The sequence below is a fragment of the Sciurus carolinensis genome, chromosome 4 (genome assembly GCF_902686445.1).
Source record: "Sciurus carolinensis chromosome 4, mSciCar1.2, whole genome shotgun sequence".
Taxonomy (NCBI): domain Eukaryota; kingdom Metazoa; phylum Chordata; class Mammalia; order Rodentia; family Sciuridae; genus Sciurus; species Sciurus carolinensis.
Window position 1 is genome coordinate 163,098,228 of NC_062216.1, and position 19,535 is coordinate 163,117,762.

Sequence of the window (19,535 nt, forward strand, 5' to 3'; positions counted from 1 at the left end):
GAGAGGCTACCAGGTACTTCTAGCTCCATGGGCCTCGGTTTCCTCATCTGTACAATGGAGATATTAGCAGCAGCTACTCATCAAGGTAGCTCTGAAGATCAATCACAATTCTCACGCTGAGGGCTCAGAACAGTGCACAGTCAGTGCAGAGAGTCAAGTTGCCACCAGCATGATAACTATGGGGAGAAAGAAGGCAGACGGGCTACTACTATTAAGGAGGCTTTCCTAATAGTGGTGCTTGAATCTGAGACGCCATGAGCCAAGAGGCTCAGTCAGGGAAGGATGCGAAGGAACCCAGGTTCACGGTTATGGCGGTAAGGACTATTCAATTAGTGCAGGTCATCCTCCAATAAATATCCAGTGACAGCTCAGCACAGACTTGTTCCAGGTACGATGGACAATGACAGCTGTCACCATTTACTGAGGGTGCTGTGCCAGCCACCATTACGAGCACTTTACACGTATGAACTCAAAACCAGACCAGGGAGCCTCTCATATTAACATCATTTCCCCTAGAAGGAAGCTGAGCTGGGACAGTTTGAGGAGGCTCTCTTGAGGTGCAGAGACCTGGAGCTCGGCAGCCTGGCTCCAGAGCCCCGCCTCCCAGGGCTGCCCCACCCCATCACGTGGCCACAGAGACAGGGAGACAGGGCGGACCAGACGCCACGAGCTGCGCAGAGCACCTTCTGTCTACACAGCCTCCACTTTCCCGTCCTCCGTCCCTCCTGCATGTCCCCTCGGTACTTATCACAGGACATATCACATAGTTGGCATATTTATTAAGGCACTGCAAGTGCTTGAGCCCATTGGAATGTAAGATCCGCAGGGCGGGCAGGGACCTGGGCCTGATTCCTTCCCTGCTCTGTTCCTGGGACTTCAAAACAGTACCCGGAACACAGCGTGCATTCAAAAGTCATTTGTCGCATCACTGAATACCTTCTAGTGAAGGAGATGGAGAATTCATAAATGAGCGGATAGCACTCTAGGGGCAGATAAGAATTGGAAAACATAAAGCAGAGTAAGGGATGGGAGGGGTGGGGGGCTGGCTATTTTAGGAAAAGCATTTTTATTCGTAGTATTGAATGGAAGTCAAACAAATCAAGTGAACGAATGGAACTAAAGAATAACCGAGGAGAAATCAAGTCTCCAGGGAGGAGAGCAATGGCTTCAAGTTCTGGCTTCACCCTCCCTGGGAGGGTTTCTTACCAGCTAGCATGGTTTTCTGTTCTATAGTAAGTGCTCACTAAATGATGTCTGCTGTGAACAATAGAGATACCGTGACCAGGGAACACTAAGAACGGTTAAGTCACCACTTTATGATTGTGGTTATGACAGACATCACACTGTATCATAATATGCCATTACACAGTGTTTGTTAGGCAGCAATCTCAAGAGGACTCTTGGGGTCTAGAAGGCGTAAATGAGATTCTCTTCCCAACTAACGCCCCTGTGGTGGTGAATGGGCTCACGTCAAGGCTGGGAGGCCACCCGCTGCCCCTCTGTTCCCTTTAGGTGGGCCTGGGCTGTCACCTACCACCCAGGGCTTGCTGCAGAAGTTGTAGACGGAGTAGAGGGAGTTGACGGCGGGCAGCCCGCCATACTGGAGGCCGATGACCAGGCTCCGGTAGTCTTCGCCCAGGGCCATGCTGTAGGCGTGCTGACGGACCAGGATGAAGTCAGGCTTGAAGGACCTGCCGAGAGAGGGGTCACCAACAGCATCAGCACCGGGAGCCCGGCTGGAGCAGCAGGGCAGGGACCGCGGCTTGCCGGGCAGGGCATTGGCCTGGCGTGGTCACTGCCCATGGAGCACTTAGCTCAGAATATGTGCGGAGTCAGGGGGAGGGGATGGTGGAGATCGGAAGTGGACAGAGCTGCTCCATTTTAAAATTCAAGACTGAAAACACCACATGCTCTCCCTTGTGTGACTTTCAGGCCGCTTTTTGGCAACCAGGAGAAATATATTGAATGATCCCGTGAGCAGCCGGGGTTGCGCGAGGCCTGGGTGCTAACCAGGTGCGCTGCGAGGCCCGTCTGAGAGGTGAGCCTGGCGGATGCTCACAGAGTGGGGTGCGCTGCAGCTCAGACAAGTCAGCCGACTTTGAACTCGGGTCATCTGGCTCTAAGTCCATATGCCTTTTACCTCATTGCGGATTTACACATCATTTTATTCGCACTGTCAAGGGCCAAACTATTTCTGGATTCCTCGCTTCTAAGTCACATAAAAAAAAAAATCAGCCTCTTTGTAGGTACGAGGCTCATGCGCCTCATAGTGTGTATGATCAATCCATTTGGCTCTCCTGGAGTCAGACCCTAACTTCAAATAAATTGTGTCTCTTTAAAAGGATTCAAATGTAAGTTCAAAATAGCTCTCGAAGGGAAAGGACTGGCCCCCCTGAGATCGAAGAAAAGGATGGGCAGGTGCAGACAAGTCTCCAATCACGATGAGCGTGGTCCTCCTGGTACACCCCAGGCCCTGACCTCGCAGGAGCAGGTGTGTAACGAATAGGTGCTGAAGGGCTGGACAGTGTACCGGAGCTTCACCCCCACTGCCAAGGGCAGCACAAGGTCTCCTTGGCTAAGTCGTAACTGGGAGAAGGGAGCCACTCAGACAGCGGCATCCTCTTCACGTGTCTGTTTCAAGGTGTGTTCAAGGGAATGGCAGTCACTCTCATGCCATTCTGCAGGTCGGTGAGGGTCAGAGTCTTGGAAGGACAGCCGCAGAGATGGCAGGGGAAGAAAGGGAAGCGTGTGTGGGGAGGGGGAGGGCTTCAACATGAACCTGATAACAAAAATGAGCAATGTGACTGTTTTCTGCCTTTATCTGCTTTTAAAAGCAGTACCCCAAACATCTCTGGGAATATACAAGGAAGGAAACAAGCTACTCACACTTTGACAACTAAGAAAATTTCTAATCATCTTTACATGCACATTTTTATCCTCTGATCCACTTTACCATATATAATATGCATCCATACTCTTAAATGATTTTACACTTTCTGTTAATTACAATTTTAGAATTTTCCACATAATATTATTATAATAAGCATTTCCCCTACTATCAAAATATCATCAAGTACATAGTTTCTGATAGCCACGTCACAGTCCATTGCATGATATATCACACGGAAGCAACGCGTCATCTGCAGTGTCAAGAAGGCTACTTTTGATATTTCACAAGTACATAATTGCAGCTGAGTCAATACTAACACATTAAACTATTCTTGTAAGACAGATTCTAAGTGAGATCAATGGATTAAAGGGTATGAGTTATTTTCAAAAAATGTTCCCCTTTTCTTAAGGTATTTTCCACCAATTTTCTATAGAATGTCCGTCTCACTACAGCCTCATCCACACTGTGGTTTTTGAACAATGTAGTTTTTGATAACAGACTTCCTCCAAAGCTACCCTGAGTCTCATCGCAGTTTGGGTTTGCACCATTCAGACACTAGTTAAATGGAATACTTTTTCTTAATTGTTTGCATTTTCTTCCTATAAAAGTCTGTTTGCATCTTTTCCCATTAAAACAAAATGGGGCCTTTTGTTTGCTCACTGATGAGGCCTCTGTGTGTTAAGGATGCCTTAAGGATGTGTTAAGTACCTGTGCCAACGTTTGCATTGGCTGTTTACCTATCCCTCCTTTCTCAATGGCCGTGCATCTTTTTAAAAAGCTCAAAAACACATTTTCCATTCCCCAGAGTCCATTCTATTAGTCCTTCCACTTTCTTTCTCTGCTGTTCAGGGAGTCCTCCGGGCTCGGCTCTGACCTTGCCCCTTCTCCACCTTCTACACAATGCTCTGTCAAAATTATACCGGCTTTCTTTTTTTCTTGACTCCTGTGAAAATTTTATTTGTCCTGTTTGATTTAATTGCTCTCTGTCCATGTCTCTCCTCCAAAGATGTCAGCTCAGTGAGAAAAGGGACCTGCCTGTCTTGGACAAAAGAGGCCTTAAATGAGGGTTGTGCTAATGACTGTGGATGTGAAGGAGTGACTAGTGAGTGACCAGGAAGTGGAATGGCGACTGCAAAGGGAGGGGCCTCTTTCCTGTGGTCCTAGACCGGGGACCAGGTCTGATAGCCAAAGTGTCCTGTGGGTAACATGCGTCCCCTAGTCACTAAAAGGCTGCTCTACAGGGACACAAGTTCAGTATTACTAAGAAGTTTTTAGCCCCTGGGAACTCAAGTTGGACCCCACGACCTCTTAGGATTCTCAGATCCAACGTGTAAAAGACAAACACTTTCCAAGCGTGACACAGCAGGATAGTTAGGATTTTGTTATTCATCACGACATAGAATGCAAAGTCCTTGCTGAGTGTCTAGGGTATGAGAGATTTGCAGGGACTGTGGAGAAATTCGTGACTTGGGCCAGGTGACAGTACCCCAGGTTCTCCATCCAGCCAGGGAACGGGCAAGTCCTGCAGGTCATCCCAACCCCCACGAACATGATCTGCAGAAGGTCCCAAGTCCTGACAGTGGACCAGACATGCCTACAGAGGTCAGGGATCCCATGGTGGCTGGGACAGGATCCGGCTTTCAGGATCTTGCAACCCTGAGGGCTTTGCTAAGTGAGGGAAGGCGCAGGAGCGTGGGCCAGGTGCTGAGCAGCCCAGGTGCGTCCCGGGCTTTGTCTGGGGCTAGGTGTGGGGGAGGGCACGTGGGAGGCTTGGGTCTCGAATGAAAAGCAGCGTCTGTGGTGCGGGCGGGGATCTGAGGTGCTCCAGGTAGCTGTGGCACTGTGCCTGAGGGGATGGCGCTTGTAAGAGGGGTGGCAGTGGCCAGTGCTGGATTGTTTGTCTGCTCAGCATCCTCTTTTCTTTCTTTGCAAGCAGATCTCAGGATAAAATCCTCGCCAATCAGAGAACCGCATTTGCCTCCCTGGTGGGCAACGGGCGCAAGGATTTGACTTCTGGGGTAGCCTGGGCCTTGGAGGGCAGGCTGTGTGTGAGCTCGGGGTGGCCAGCAGGCCCAGCAGTAAGCTGGGCTATGGGGACCACTTCCTGCTGCGTGGAGGAATCCCGGCGCCAGTTGGGAACAGAGACGAAAGCCCTGTCAACACTGGTCGAGCCCCTGAATCCTACTGAACCTGAACCAGAACCATCTTTCTCTTCTGAGTTGTGTGAGCTGTTAAGTGCCTCCCCCAACCTGTTTTGGCTGTCACTAGGTTAAACTGGGTCTGTGATTTTCTATCAATATTGCTCTGATATTGAGCAGAAGTAGCAAAGTTTCTGGTTAGTTCCATGGCTGGAGTATAGGTGTGATTTGGCGGCAAGGTTGTGTAAACAACTCCAGAGACCCCTTTGAAGCCCCTTGGTACTCCCCTTCTGTCTCTGCCATGCCCACGGCCCAACCCTGTGCCTCTCCTGCCTGGGCAAGGTCTCCTTCCATCCCACACAAGTTGGCACTTCCTGTTTGGAGACTTTTGCTGGACATTTTTTGTTATTTCAACTTTAGATTTAATAGGAGCTCTATTAGTTTGCTCTTGATCCCAGGTATTTCTCAGAAGTGGCTGCTGGCACAGCAGAGGAAACCCAGGAGGATGGGTAATTAAATGGCGGACAGGACAGGCGAATCATGCTGGGGATTACGAAAGGCTCCAGGCAGCAACGAGAGGCAGGGGTCCAAAGGCTGAGTGACTTCTAACCGCTGGAGAAGTGTCATAATTCCCTCAACTATGCAGAGGCCGCAGTAGCAAGATCAGACCATGGTGGGGCTTTGCCTGGGACCTAAGTTAATGAGCAAAAGCCTCATTATTCTCAGCCGCTTGACTGCTATTTTGTAACTGTCCCCTGTGCTTCAAGATCCAAGCTGGCCAACAGTGATGATCACGCTGATTTTGGTCACATGCTGGCCCATCATACCCAGATCTGATCCCAGCCAGGCCCCGGGAAGGTTCCAGACTTTCTGACCTTCATGTGTTCCAGCAGAGAGACTTCGAGTTTTCTTTAACTCTCTTCCTACTTGCCTGGAACTTCTCTCCATTCCACCTCGGAAAATGTAACCTTTGGTACCAAGTCTAGTGGAAGGATGCCCAGGAAGGACGGAGCAGCAGAAGGGGGTTGGGGGGTAAAACATCTGGATGTTCTCCATGCTCCTGGAGGCTTGCGATAACACCGGCCCGCTGCAAGGATAAACCAGGGGAAATGCGCGCTTTGCAGGCGGAGGGCTTGAACTGACCATATGGAAGGACTTTGGGAATTAGTGATGCTTCCCGCCAACCTGACGACTGTAAGAAATTAGTCCAGGCCGAAAAGAAATTAGGTGGCAGCCAACCAAGAATCTGGTGAAAGCAGACAAGGGGAGGCTGCAGCCAGGCTGTGGGGACGTCATGGCAGCTGCCAGCTGCAGGCTGGAGGGGAAGGGGCCCCGTGAGGATGACAGACAGCCGGGCTCTGTGATGAATCCCGGGCCCTCTTTGTAAAGTACTAGGAGGTTAATAAAACACAGACGCGCGTTGCTGAAGGAAGTGAGTACCTCATCTCCTGTCTCAGCCCCAGGATCTTGGTGTCTTTATCCTGGTCAGTTCCTTCCCTTTCATGTCCGAGAAAGAGTCCTCAATGCTCCAACTTCTTCCTCTTTCATCCTGGAAAGACCCTGCTTGTTATGGTTGGAATCGTGTGTCCCCCAAAGGCAGGTTGAAGTCCTGTTACCCATGAAGGTGACCTTATTTAGAAATAGGGTCTTTGCAGATGTGGTCAAGCTAAGATGGGGTCATGCTGGAGTAGAGCATGCCTAATCTAATGATTGTGCCTTTATAAGAGGGGAATTTGTACACGGACACCCAGAGAGGAAGAGGAGAACGTCATTTGATGAGGGAGTGAGTCAGAGATGACAGTCATGTGTGTGGAATCCTTCAGGGAATGCTAAGAGTTGCTGGCAATTATCAGAAGCCAGCAAGCAGCAAGAAAAGATTCTGCCCAAGGCCCCTCAGAGAACCAGGATCCTGCTGAAACCCCAATTTCCAGTTTCTAGCTTCCAGGATTCTGGAAGAATACATTTCTGCTGTTTAAGCTACCCAGCTGTGGCTCTATGTTCCAGCAGTCTCTGGAACCAGATCTACTGTGCATCCCTAAATCTACTGTTCTAGCAGCTTCCATGCCTTTCTGGCTTCCCTATCCATAGTGCTGTTGTCCAATGACCAAAACGGCAACCTTGTCTTCATCTGTTTAGGCTACCACAGCAAATACCACAGGCTGCAAAGTCCAAGGTCAAGGCACGAGCAGATTCAGTGCCTGAGGCCCCCTGGTTCGTGGTTGATGTCTTCTAGCAGTGTCCTCACAAAGCAGAAGAGACAAGGGAGCTCTCTGAGACCTCTTTATAAGGCCGTGAATCCCACTCATGAGGACGCCACCCTCATGACCTTATCATCTTCCAAGTTCTCACCCAATACCATCATGTTGGGGGTCATTTTAGAGGGACACAAACAGTCAAGCATAGCAACCTTGGCGATAAGAAAACCTTATTTCAAGGTTAAAAATGAGCTGAAAGTCTGATAATTGTTCATTTTTCTATGAAACAATGAGCAAATCAGTAAACCTCTAAACTCACAGAGGTTATTTTTGAATAGAGGGTCACCAAAAGGCTGACCTCATTATTTGAAGGGTAAGATGGGAAATAGGGATTGAGTTCTTTTTGTCTGCATTAAGATAAAAGAACACAACACCTTTTTACAAGCAGGAAAAAGCAATGAGGTTATCTTCACTGTGGAAAAAATGAAAAATGCAACAATGATGTCATATCATGGAAAATGCCACGGTGCAATTGCACGTGATACAAAACAATAGAAAAGAGAACCTGCTTTATGACTACAGCGCTGAAACATGCTGGGCTGGAGGGAGAGATGGAAAACCACGCATTAGGTAAGGTGGTGAGATGGCAGTGCCTGATTTCTTTTGAAAATTCCCAGTTCTGTTGTAACTTGGTTTGGGCACTAACCAGAGATTTCAGTTGGCACAAATGCATTGATGGATATATGGATGAATGGATGGGTGGACAGACAGATGGATGGATGGGTGGATAGATGGGTGGGTGAATGGATGAATGAATGCGTGGGTCGATTGGTGGATGGATGGATGAATAGATGTACGTATATACTGGATGTGTAAATGGATGGATGGATGAATGGATGTGGATGGGAAGATGGATGGATAGATAGATATATAGGGAAACAAGTCTCCTCCTAGACCATACAGTCACAAGGAACTGTCTCCCTTCTTCCTTTCATCTCTAGACCCGTTGGACAAGGCAGTCTATACCTACCAACCCCAGCCCATGCACCCATCTTTACGGCCCTCTGCATCTGACTGGTGGTCTCCTTTCCACTCCAGTGAAATTGCACCGAAGTCCCTTATAAATGCCAAAGCCTCAGATCAAATAGCTTCTGTGTCCTCACTTTCCATGATCTCTAATTATAGCTAACATACTTTGACACTCTAGTCCAAGTCCTCATTTAAGTCTGAAAAGGAAGACCAATAAGGAAACTGAGACTAGGAATTATCAAGAAACTTGGCAAAGCTATTGGTGGTAGAGACACCTGTCAGACCCTGCAGCCTGCTGACTCTGGAGCAGCGTTTCCAACATCAGCACTATGCATATTTTGGGGCTGGATAATTCTTTGCTGCGGAGGTGTGTGTCCTGCGTATTCTAGAATGTTAGGCACATCCCTGGCCTCCAGCCACTAGACACGGTAGCAATTCCATGCCCAATTGTGACAACTAGAAATGTCTGCAGACATGGCCAAGTGTTCTGTGGAATCATCTCCATTCAGGGGCTTTCCCATCTTGTCCTCACAGGCAATAATGAGAATGACTCAGAGTTATAGATCATGGCTACTGTGCCAGGAATCATTTTTAGGCCCTTAATTATGTTATCCGTAATTCTCACAGTGACCCGACGAGGTATTCTCATTTCTCAAGAACAGTCACAGAGGGATTAAGCAAAGAGAGAAGGAGCTACACCTAAGATTTGGATGCAGGTCTTTAGGCTCCAAAACTGATTTGCATAACCCTCCTCCCAGTGCAGAGTAGGTGTTAAGCACATAGTAGGTGCTCAGGAGGTCCACCTGGAAATGAATCCACAATGGACATGGCTTCACTTCTCAGGGTCCTGGTGCATCTAGAGTCATCAACACTTCGACAAGTAACAGGAAAACAGTATCAGAACATGCTAGAAGGACATGAAGGGTGGTGGGGGAAATCAAGGCATCATGTGGTCCCGGCTCTGCCCTTGTCTTGTAGAGTCTTTGTAGAGTCTGGGCCTCAGTTTCCTTGTAGGTGAGTTGGGTTCATGGGCCTCTGAGGGTGCTCTTGGACCCTGCATTTCCAGAACATGACTTTCAAGTCCTTGTCCTGTCTGTCCATTCCCTCATTGATTTCTGTCACCTAGTAATGTTTTCTAAGAATTGGGGCTGAGGAGTGGGTGCTTGCTGAGTGCCAGGCACTTGTGAAGGGGGTTTCAAGTTTTCATGTTCCAGAATCCTCGCACAAAACCTCTGTGACGTAGATACTTAGTTGGCCCTGGGTTCCCGGATGCAGAACCTGAAACAGAGATTGATGGAGAGAGCGCTCTGCAAGAGGGAGAGGGAAGTCTCTGGGTGAAGGCTAGCCTTGGCCCGATCCACAGGGGTCTCTGGATCTTGAGAAAAGAGGGCTGGGCTGTGTCCCCAGTACCAGTTCCCAACTCCTTGGCAGGTGGTGGTGGTCAGGGGGAGGAGTTTGGCCTCTCAGCTCCGAGATGCAGTTACCATCAGCCCAGGGTGATGCACAAGGCCACAGCACAGCCGTGGCTGGGTGCACCGGCTGTCACAGAGGTGCATTTAGGCAAAACTAGCATTGGCCCATGTTGCAGACCAGGAGAACCGAGACCATTCCATTCCCAGGAATTATGAAGTCCACAGGACTTGGTATGGCCCTTCAGCTCACACACTAACCACCTCTCCTATGAACCACCCCCAGCCTGCGGGGCAGGACGTTTCCCCGACACGGTGAAGACACCCACGGGTGCTGAGATATGCTTGGAAAGGCTGGTGTGAGCTGCCGCTCTCAGGCCCGGGGCCTCTGGGACAAGGCTCTGAGATACGGGAAGGGAGCTGCCCTCGCAGGCGGGGCCTGGGGCAACCGCCCTCCACCAGCTGCCTGAGCCCCAAGTGCTGTCCCAGGCCTGCGGCCTGTGGTGCGCCGGGCGGGCCTCCTGCCAGGCTGCCTGCTCAGGGGAGGAACATTATTCATGGGGAGATAAGGCAGCCGATGAGAGACGGGCCTCAGAACAGCTGTCCTCACTGAGGCTGGAACGGACGCTGGAGCAGCCAGGGAGCCAGGCGGGGGGCATTGGAAGATGAACGATGGCGTTGCTGAGGGGTGACGGGGGAGCGCATCTCAACCAAGCCGGGAGCTGGGACGCGCTCCACCCGGCCTTCCCACGGGGTCTGCCTGGCGAGCCGCACGGGGGCTTCCGTCAGGTTAGCTATGGGACCAGCCGTGGCTGCTTAGCAGTCCCTCGGGCAGGAGGGTCCCCTGGGTGCAGTGCGGCATTAGCAGAAAGCCCCCACCCCTCAGTGCCGGCCCAAGGAGCCCCAGCTCCATGCTCTGTCTGGGTCACAGCCTGGAGTCACGAGGCGGTCCCCAGAGTGCCCTGGCGGCACCCATCTCGGGCCCCCTTCCTGCTGCCCCCAGGCCTCCCCTCTTCCCTCACCGCTAGCCCACACAGGATGGAATGTTCCAGGCTGGGGAGCGAGAGGGGCTGAGGTGCCTTTTTGTTTTATGAAGGGAGTCATTAAAAGGGACCCCGAGGGTTTCCTGGGAGAGGAGAGAGGGTGGGATGTGGTGTCTGTCTGTGAAGGGACCTGAGCTCCAGGTGCAGCAGCTCCTGGCGTCTTCGGGGCGAACATGCGCCGCTCCCTCTCCAGCCTCCTCCCTGCCCCTGGGTCACCTCCCTTCTGACCACATGGAGAGCTTCATCGCAAGCCAGGGCCGGTGCCACCAGACCCACCAACCTGCCCGTTTACTCTTTGTTGGTGGCCAGCCCGGGGAAGGGTGGGCACGGGCCTCCTGAACCATATCTGTGATTAGATTTCTCTTGATCAAAAAAATCTAAAACACACGCAGCAAAATGGGAAGAGGTGACAAGCTCAGTCATGAACATTAACGACAGTTAATGTTTACTAAGTGTTAGGCACTTGTCTTTTTAAGAGCTTTAATTTAATCCTGGCAGCTGCCCTTTGAGGTAAGTGTGTGTGTGTGTGTATAAATAAGTCAGAGGCTCAGAGAGGTTAAGCAACTTTCCAATGTCACACTGTAGAGGTGAAAAGGCTGGCTTCAGCGTGGAAGCTCTCAACTTCCTCAGTCTATTGGTATTGGATTTACTATTCTCTGCACTTTTCCTGTTTGAAATACTCCAGAATTTTCTTAAAGGATCTAAAATAAACAAACCCAAATGTTATTATTTGTCAAATCTGTATATTCAACCATCTAGGTTTAGAATTATTCCAAATTTAGAATTATTCAAATTTACATATGAATATTTAAAAAGAAAAAGAAAGAAGCGTCTGTGTGATCACTTCTTCCCAAGGCTCCTGAAGCTCCTGGCCCTCTGCCCCCTCCGTAAGCGCTCGCTCCTCCCCGACAGGCTCCAACAGCCTTATCACACCGTAGCCTGGCTGCTGATTGATGTCCTGTTTCTCCCTCAGGCCATGGGCTCCAGCAGGGAGGTCGATGTTGGATTTGTATCCGTACTTCCAGGACCCAAGGGCTCTAGATGCTCAATAAAATGATTGAACTAAAGGGAGCTCCTCAGGGGGCCCCAGGGCGGAGACTGAGCAGCCTGGAAAGAGAGGCCCTGGAGGGGTGGGAAGAAGCGCAGGCGGCCCTCCCCGTGGAGACATGTGGCAGTGATTTTTAGGACCATCACCAGGCAGGGCTTCCAGCGTAAACGCTTCCAGCTGTACCTTCCACTGTGTGCAGGAACTTCTTAAGACAGGATCTTGGCTGCTTCCAGCTCAGCTCAGAGGAGAGGACAGAGCAGATTTTGAGAGACCTCTCTGTGTTTTACCCGTCATGCCTGGAGCTGTGACTCTGCTGGTTTGGCACTGGCCAGTCCACCCTCTTGGCTCCAACTCGGGGATTCTCCGTCTTGGCTGCACGTAGGAATCCCCTGGGACCCTTAAGACTGGCCACACCTAGTCCTTCCTCCTCTTCCTCAGACCTCAGATGTCCTGAGACACAGTCATGGGCCACATCATGATGCTTTGGTCAATGACCAACCACATTTACGAAGGGGGTCCTAAGATGGTAATGGGTCTGAACAATCCCTATCACTCAGCCATCTCAGTCACATCATATGGAATGATACATTGTCCAAGTGTTAGCGGTGATGTGGGCAGAAACACCTACTGAGCTGCCCACTCTAGAGGAACAGAGAGCAGATGATAATGTGCAGAACATAATACTTGATAATGGTAACAAATAACTATGCTGCTCATTTGTATTTACTATACACTTTAAAATCATTTCACAGTATATTCCTTTCATTTATTTAAAAAAAAATCAAGGCACAGTGGTGCATGCCTGTAATCCCAGCGGCTCAGGAGGCTGAGGTGGGAGGATCTCAAGTTCAAAGCCAGTCTCAGCAACAGCGAGGCACTAAGCAACTTGGTGACACCCTGTCTCTAAATAAAGTACAAGATAGGGCTGGGGATGTGGCTCAGTGGTCAAGTGCCCCTGAGTTCAATCCTTGGTATCACCCCCTGCTGCAAAAAGAAAATCCATTTATTATAAAACCACTTGTCGTGTTGTTTGGGCAGCAGTCTCAGACAGCTCATGGTTTGCAGCAAAAGGCCAAGTGCAGTCCACCTAGGTTTGGGTAAGTACACTCCATGGTGTTCACACAGTGATGAAATCAGAGCACACCCCCTTTGTTCAATTAAGCGTGATGGTAACCAGCCTGAAGTGGTCAGCTGGGACTGGGAGTTTTAGAAGCTCTCCAGGTAGTTTTAACGTGAAGCCAAAGTTGAGAACTCCTGTTCCGTGCTCCTTGAACAAAAATAGCTGCCACCAGGTGCATGGTGATGAACTCTTCATTCAGTGAATACTTATTGAGCATCTATTATCCGAAAGGCATTGAGGAAGGAGTGAGTTTGAGAGCCCTGACCTATGGAGTAGCTAAGTGGAGAAGAGGAGTCATGGGCTGGTTCTGGTGTTCCTGCTCAACCAGCCAGCCTGCAGATGGAAGAGCCCTCTTCAGACATCGCTAATTGATCACAGGAAGAGTTTCTGCTGAGTTCAGCCAGTGACTGTTGCACAAGAGAGCAAGGTGGTAACTACGTACATAACCGGTATGGTGCTTCCCTGAGGCTCAGCCGGGTGTGGATTTATTCTTTCTCCTGCTAGGTGGGACTTCCTATCGTCATGCCAGCCGAGGAGCACATTAGCAGCAGTGGTCACATTACACCAGGCCTGGCCAAACCCAGGGGACATTTCTAAGCACTTAAACATATTCCCAACACATTCCTTCCACCGCTGGTTGAGGCCAGCCCTGGATAAGGACACATGGGCTCACTCATCCTTCCATCAACTCTGGGGCCAATTAATGGAGCGCGAACCTTAGTGGAATGTAGACTTTGGGCTCAAACGCTGGTTCTACCACTGAACACTTGTGTGGTCCCAGGAACACTATTTCACATTTCTACGCCTCAGTTTACCCATCTTTTATGGTGTGGGTGTGTGGTGTTCTCCCAAAGTTCAAGTATGAGACAACGCAAGAATGTTCAGAGGTAAAATGAGTAGATTGAGAGTTGTGACCCAATCAGCGGCTTAATCCACTGATATGTATTAACCGGGTTGGGACTGTAGGCAGGTAAGGTGTGACTGGAGAGTTGGGTCACTGGGGGCATGACATTGGGGTATATGTTTTGTCCCTGCTGAGCAGACCTCTCTTTCCCTCTCTCTCTCTTTCTCTGCTTCTTTGTGACCATGTTCTGAGCTGCTTTCCTCTGCTATACCCTCTGCCATCTGGTTCTTCTTCATCTCAGGCCCAGAGCTATGGAGTTGGCTGTCTATGGACTGAGACCTCTGGAACTGTGAGTGCAGAATGAACTTTTCCTCCTCTACATAGTTCCTATTGGGTCTTTTGTCACGGTGGTGAAAAGATGATCAAAACATCATCTGTGAAAAGAAAAAAAAGATGTAGCAATAACAAGCACCCCAGGGTGTTGTGATAAGGATGAAATAAGCCAATCCAGGTAGAGTTAGGGGCGCATCAGGCAGCAGGAGTCCTTAATTAATGACTAATCGTCAGTTAAATATTGATGCTCACAGGTGAGTGGCATTGACTTCTGAGACATGCCAGAGTTTTGATGCATTTTTTAAGTTCTTTCGTATCTTCAAAATAGGCAGTTCATGGTTGTGGGGTGGCATACGGCAGGCCCTGCTCTTATCTCTCCTGCTTTCCCTTAAGAAGTGGGTCTGGAGGGCTATTTCCATGTGAGGACCTGCCTGTGGCCTTACAGCTTTCCTGCTATGGCAGGTGCTATGGTTCTGGATGCTCTGAGCGTCCTCCTGCGGGTCCATGTGTTAGAGGCTTGCTTCCCTGCGTGCTGGTGTGGGGAGATGGTGGAACCTTTGAGAGATGGGACCTAGTGGGAGTCCTTGGGTCATTGGGGGCATGACTTGGAAGAGATGAAGGTAGCTCTTGTCCTCCCCTTTGATATTTCTCACAGGAAGTTTGTTACAACCTTCTGAACCCAGCCCCACAGGGGACTCTGGCTTCTTGGTTCCAGATGAGCTGCTTCCCCTGCATGCACTCTGCCATTTGCCATGGGTGCCTCACTAGAGCCTACACCCTGGTGTTTGGATTTAAGCCTCCCACACTGTGAACTAATTAAACCTCTTCTCTTTATAAAGTTAGCTACCTCAGGATTTTGTTGTAGTAACGTCAGGCTGACTAATAGAGCTGGCAACATAGCTTCCTAGAGTGCCTCCACCACTCGGTGTCCTCCGTGAGGCAATCCATGGTGAAAATTCTGTCTAGGGTTTTGCATTGAGTTTCTGTGTTCCTTTTCTGCACCACAACAGTCTTGGTAATGAACTTCAGGTGTTTTTCCAAGACCAGGGATTAAAAGTCTTCTGTGTCGTCTTCTGACTCTGGTTTTTCTACTTAGCAGCACATCCTGGAAATCTTTTCGCATGGGTACAGAGAAAGAGATGCTTCTTTATTTTTAATTGCATCTCAGCAAATGATTCTAATTTATTTAATAAGTCCCCTATGAATGGACAATTGGATGGTTCCTAATCTCCAGCTATTAACAAACAGTCCTGAGAATAAAACTAATTTTAGCATTTGCATGATGTGTACCTTCAATTGCTTGCCACTGATTTTGAATGGAATGTCATGAATATAAATGATTATAAGAATATTATGCAGCATGGAGTTGGATATCAAAACGAATACTTGAAGGATGTTTGTCAGCATCTGCTCTGTCATCTGTACACAAGGTGGCTTGGGCTTTGAATAACAGTGATGACTAAATCAATGTAGGAAATGCGTTAGCTCATATCACTGAGATGGCACAGTCACCGGGTTGGGTAAGTCAGAGGCTCAGTGTCACCCTCAAGGACCTAAGGGTAATGGTCTCATTTCTACTCTCACTTTTGTCCTCACACTGTCCTTCTGGTGTTCAGTGAGCCACCTCAGCTCCCTGGGCCACACCCCGCTGCCTGCAATGAAGAGCCCATCTCTTATGCTACTATTAAGAAGCTGGTGAACTTTCTAGAATGCTTCAGCAGGCCCCTCTATGAGGCCTCCGTGGTTGGAACTGCATCAGGTTCCCCTCCATACATATCTTCCTCAGTGGGAACAGAATGATCACAACTGACTGAAACTAAGAGGGACATTTGTTCCCTTGAAGCCTATGGCCACAGATCTGTTGAGTAAACTCAGGGTCTGGCAAACCAGAGAGAAGGCAGGAAAGCAGAACACAGCAGACCTTCTGAAACCTTTATTTTCATGGACAGCCCTGTGCCATTCTTTCCAAGAACTGGTTTATAGGAATATGTGTTTAAGAGAATAACGTTGCTAAGTGTATTTACAATAACACATATGGATAGATTTTTAAATGCAATAATCACTCTTAAATTCTGCTTTAATGAGGTCTTGCAGACCTCTGGCTTGGAATTAGAAACTGTAAACTTGAAGTTCCCAGTCACTTTCTGCATGGCCTGGAGAACTCTCTTGCTCTCTGCACCTCCTTCTCCCTCCTTTGTAGAAATGACATCATGGAGGCAGATTTGATGTCAGGCATAAAGAAAAGAGATGGGCTTTGAACCTCAACTCCACCATTCCTGTAACAATGGGCGTGCTTTGGATCTGTTTCCTCCTCAGTAAATGTGGGACAAAATCTGCAACTCATACGTCCATTTAAAATATACATTCTATAGAAATGAAATTTGCATAAAATAAAATGTAGCCATTTAAGTTGCGCAGTTTGATGAGCTTGGACAAATGTACAAACCCATGCAACCATCGTGCCAATCGAGATACTTTCATCACCCCAAATTTGCTTTGTGTCCCCCTATCGGTAATCCTACACCTCTCAGTTGGGCCTGAGTGGCCACTGATGTTTCAGTGACTGTGGACTAATTTTGCATATTCTGGAATCTCATATCGGTGCTCTCTGCATCTAGCTTGTTTTTCTAACCATGATGTCGTCCTAATGTACCATAATGTAAGTGTGGGTGGGACCCAAGACTTGCTTTCATAACGGGAAGGTGATAGACTCTCACTCCTGTGATAATGTTACCTTTGTAACATTTGGAAGAGGTTCCTCTGCCAGTCTAGCCTCCATATAAGAACTGAGCCCCAGATGAGGGCTTTACTTTTTTTCTTAATTTTTTAATTTTTTTGCAGTACAGGGGATGGAACCCAGGGACATTCTACCACTGAGTTACGTTCCCAACTTTTTTAAAAAAAAGTTTGGGACTTGCAATCCTCCTGCCTCAGCCTCCCCCGTAGCTGGGATTACAGGCTTCACCGTACCCAGCTTCAGGTGACATCTCTTGGAGAAGATCCAGCTAAGTGAGTCATACCCAGACAACAGACGCACACAATCTCTCAGATAATATGTGGTGTTTTAAGGCAATAAGTTGATAGTAATTTGTTACGTGGCACACATATTACCATCTCTAGGCGGTGAGCTTCTCTTATCACTGAGAAGCCTTCCAGCGTGTCTGTAGCACATTTTAATGTGCACTGGATTGTCCCCACATACAGGCTGTTATGAATAAAGTTGCTACAAGGATTCTTTCAAAAGTCATTTAGTGGACATGTTTCATTTCTTGTGGGGAAAAGTCTAGTAAGAGAATGGCTGGATCCTATGATACATAAATATTTAACTTCATTTAAAAAAAAAAAAAAAAAACACCAAACTGTTTTCCAAAGAAAATGCACACCATCTGGCACACCCACCCGCCACAGACAAGAGTCACTCTACTCCACCCCCCCAACAGTTTGTCCTTATAATTCAATGTCTCATTATAGTTTTTATATTCATTTTCCTGATGACTAATGATGCTTGGTAGCATTTTGAGGGCTTGTTGGCAATGTTTTGTAGATCTTCTTTCATCAAATACCTGTTTGAATCTCAAGATATTGCCATCCACAGGGATGACTTGAGACCACATTATGAACATAATGAGATTGGTATTTAATAAACACCAAATAAAGGAAGACTAACGTTTTTGGTGTTATACTTTTTAAAGTCACTTAGAGAGAAACTTGTATGATTCTAGAGAGGGCCCACAAAATATGCTTTTAAAGAATCTGTTCTAAATCATCATCCTGAAGAAGAGGAGGTGGGGAGGCAGTGAGGTGGAGTAACGGGGAGGGGGAAGCAGAGGTGTAAGGGGTCCCCAGAACCGGAGCTGGGAGACTTCACAGGAGGGAGGTTATGCCCAGGCAAGGGGCTGGGGGAAGTCCTGCCTTAGAGGCATCGAAGTTCAAGGGAAAACTGGCTTTCTAAGTGGCTCTGTTCCGGGGCCTCCAACTGGGATGAGACTGAGGCCTCCAGCCTGCCAGACCTGGCATCCAAACGGGTGACAAACACCTCTATTTAAAGCAGCAGAGATGTCAGGCCTTTGGTTGCAATCTGCAGTCCATTAGCGCCTGGGCCTGCCCGGCACTCGCTAGGGTGGGGCTGGAGGCCCCTCAGCACGTGCGAGGGGATGTTATGGCCGACTTGGAAGAGCTGCCACCAGAGACGCTAAAATTAGCAGGGCCCCTCCTCCGCTGCTCTCGCCCCAGCTCTCCTGCCCACCTTGGCTCAGGCTCCATGCTGGGTCTGAACAACCCTGCCCCAAGGGGCTCGGAGGCCTGGCTTCCTGAAACCCCCAAGGGACAACGCAGTGGCTGTGCCAAAGCTTCTCATGGCTAATTCTCAGAAATGAGTGTTTTATAGGGATTTCTTTTTTGGTTAATAAATGTGACATGTACTTATTTAAAGGGGAAAAAACACAGTAAGGTATAAAGAAGAGGGTAGAAAACAGAAGTTTCAAAGTTCACAGATAATGTTCACATTTCAATGTATTTCCTCCCATATTTCCAACATGTCAGCATATATAACACATGCATTTCTAAATAACATCAAATTATACATTCATGCCCTCATGGGACTTATTATTTCCAGGCATCTTTATGTTCCAAAATATAAACATCTGGATTTTTTTTTTTTTTTTTTAAGCAACCTAGTATCTCATAGTTGATGAACATTTAGACTTTTAAAAAAAAATTATCACAAAGGTTTCTGGACAGAACGTGTCTATAAGCACATCTCTTTGGATTTTTCTAATTTTTCCTTGCCAAAAGTATTTAGTAGAAAACTTACTGGATCAAAGGTCATGAGCATATACATTTGTACTGTCATGTAGACAACTCATTAATTTTCACTTTTACCAATAGTTTATCAAAAGATCAGTTTTGTCTACCATCAGCAATATTTAAGTTGATCTTTTTAATCTTTTTGATTCTGAAAAAAAGTTTTCTGGTTTTCTTTATTTTTCATTGATAATTATTGAGATTTAGCATCTTTTTACCTATTTGTTGACAAATCATTTCTTCTTTTTGGTGGGTTACTTATTTATATCTACTGCTTAATTTTATATTGGAATGTTAATCTTCATTGATGTATAAGAACTATCTACATATTGAGGTAGTAATCTGTTGCCATAGCTTGCAAATGTTCTCTGAATCTTTCATTTCTATGAGCAGGCTTTTCCCTTCTGGAGGAGCTATGGAGCTGAGGGTACAAAGAGGCTCACAGTTCAGTAGAAGGTGGTCTAGATCTTCTAGCTCCTTCTGTCCCACTGGTGAGAGAAACGTGAAAACTCTTTTTTGCTCTCCTCTCCAGGAATAGTTACCCAGGATGCATCACATCTTCCTATTTAATATGTCTTATAATGCAGAGTGTGGAATGCTCAAAATTTCATTTCCCAGAAGGGCTTGTGGCTGGGATTCTGAATATAAGCAGATGCAGCAATTAGAAGCACTTGGGGCACAGA

At 47.9% G+C, this 19,535-nt stretch overlaps 1 protein-coding gene across 2 annotated transcripts in view; it reads right to left on the reverse strand.

Moving 5' to 3' along the window:
* Syn3 (synapsin III) overlaps positions 1-19,535 on the reverse strand; it is a 429,043-nt gene that overhangs the window by 279,207 nt on the left and 130,301 nt on the right. For both annotated transcript variants that reach the window (XM_047550762.1, XM_047550761.1), the window contains exon 5: positions 1,535-1,691. In XM_047550762.1, the coding sequence (XP_047406718.1) occupies positions 1,535-1,691 (157 nt within the window). The remainder of the gene's footprint in view (positions 1-1,534; positions 1,692-19,535) is intronic.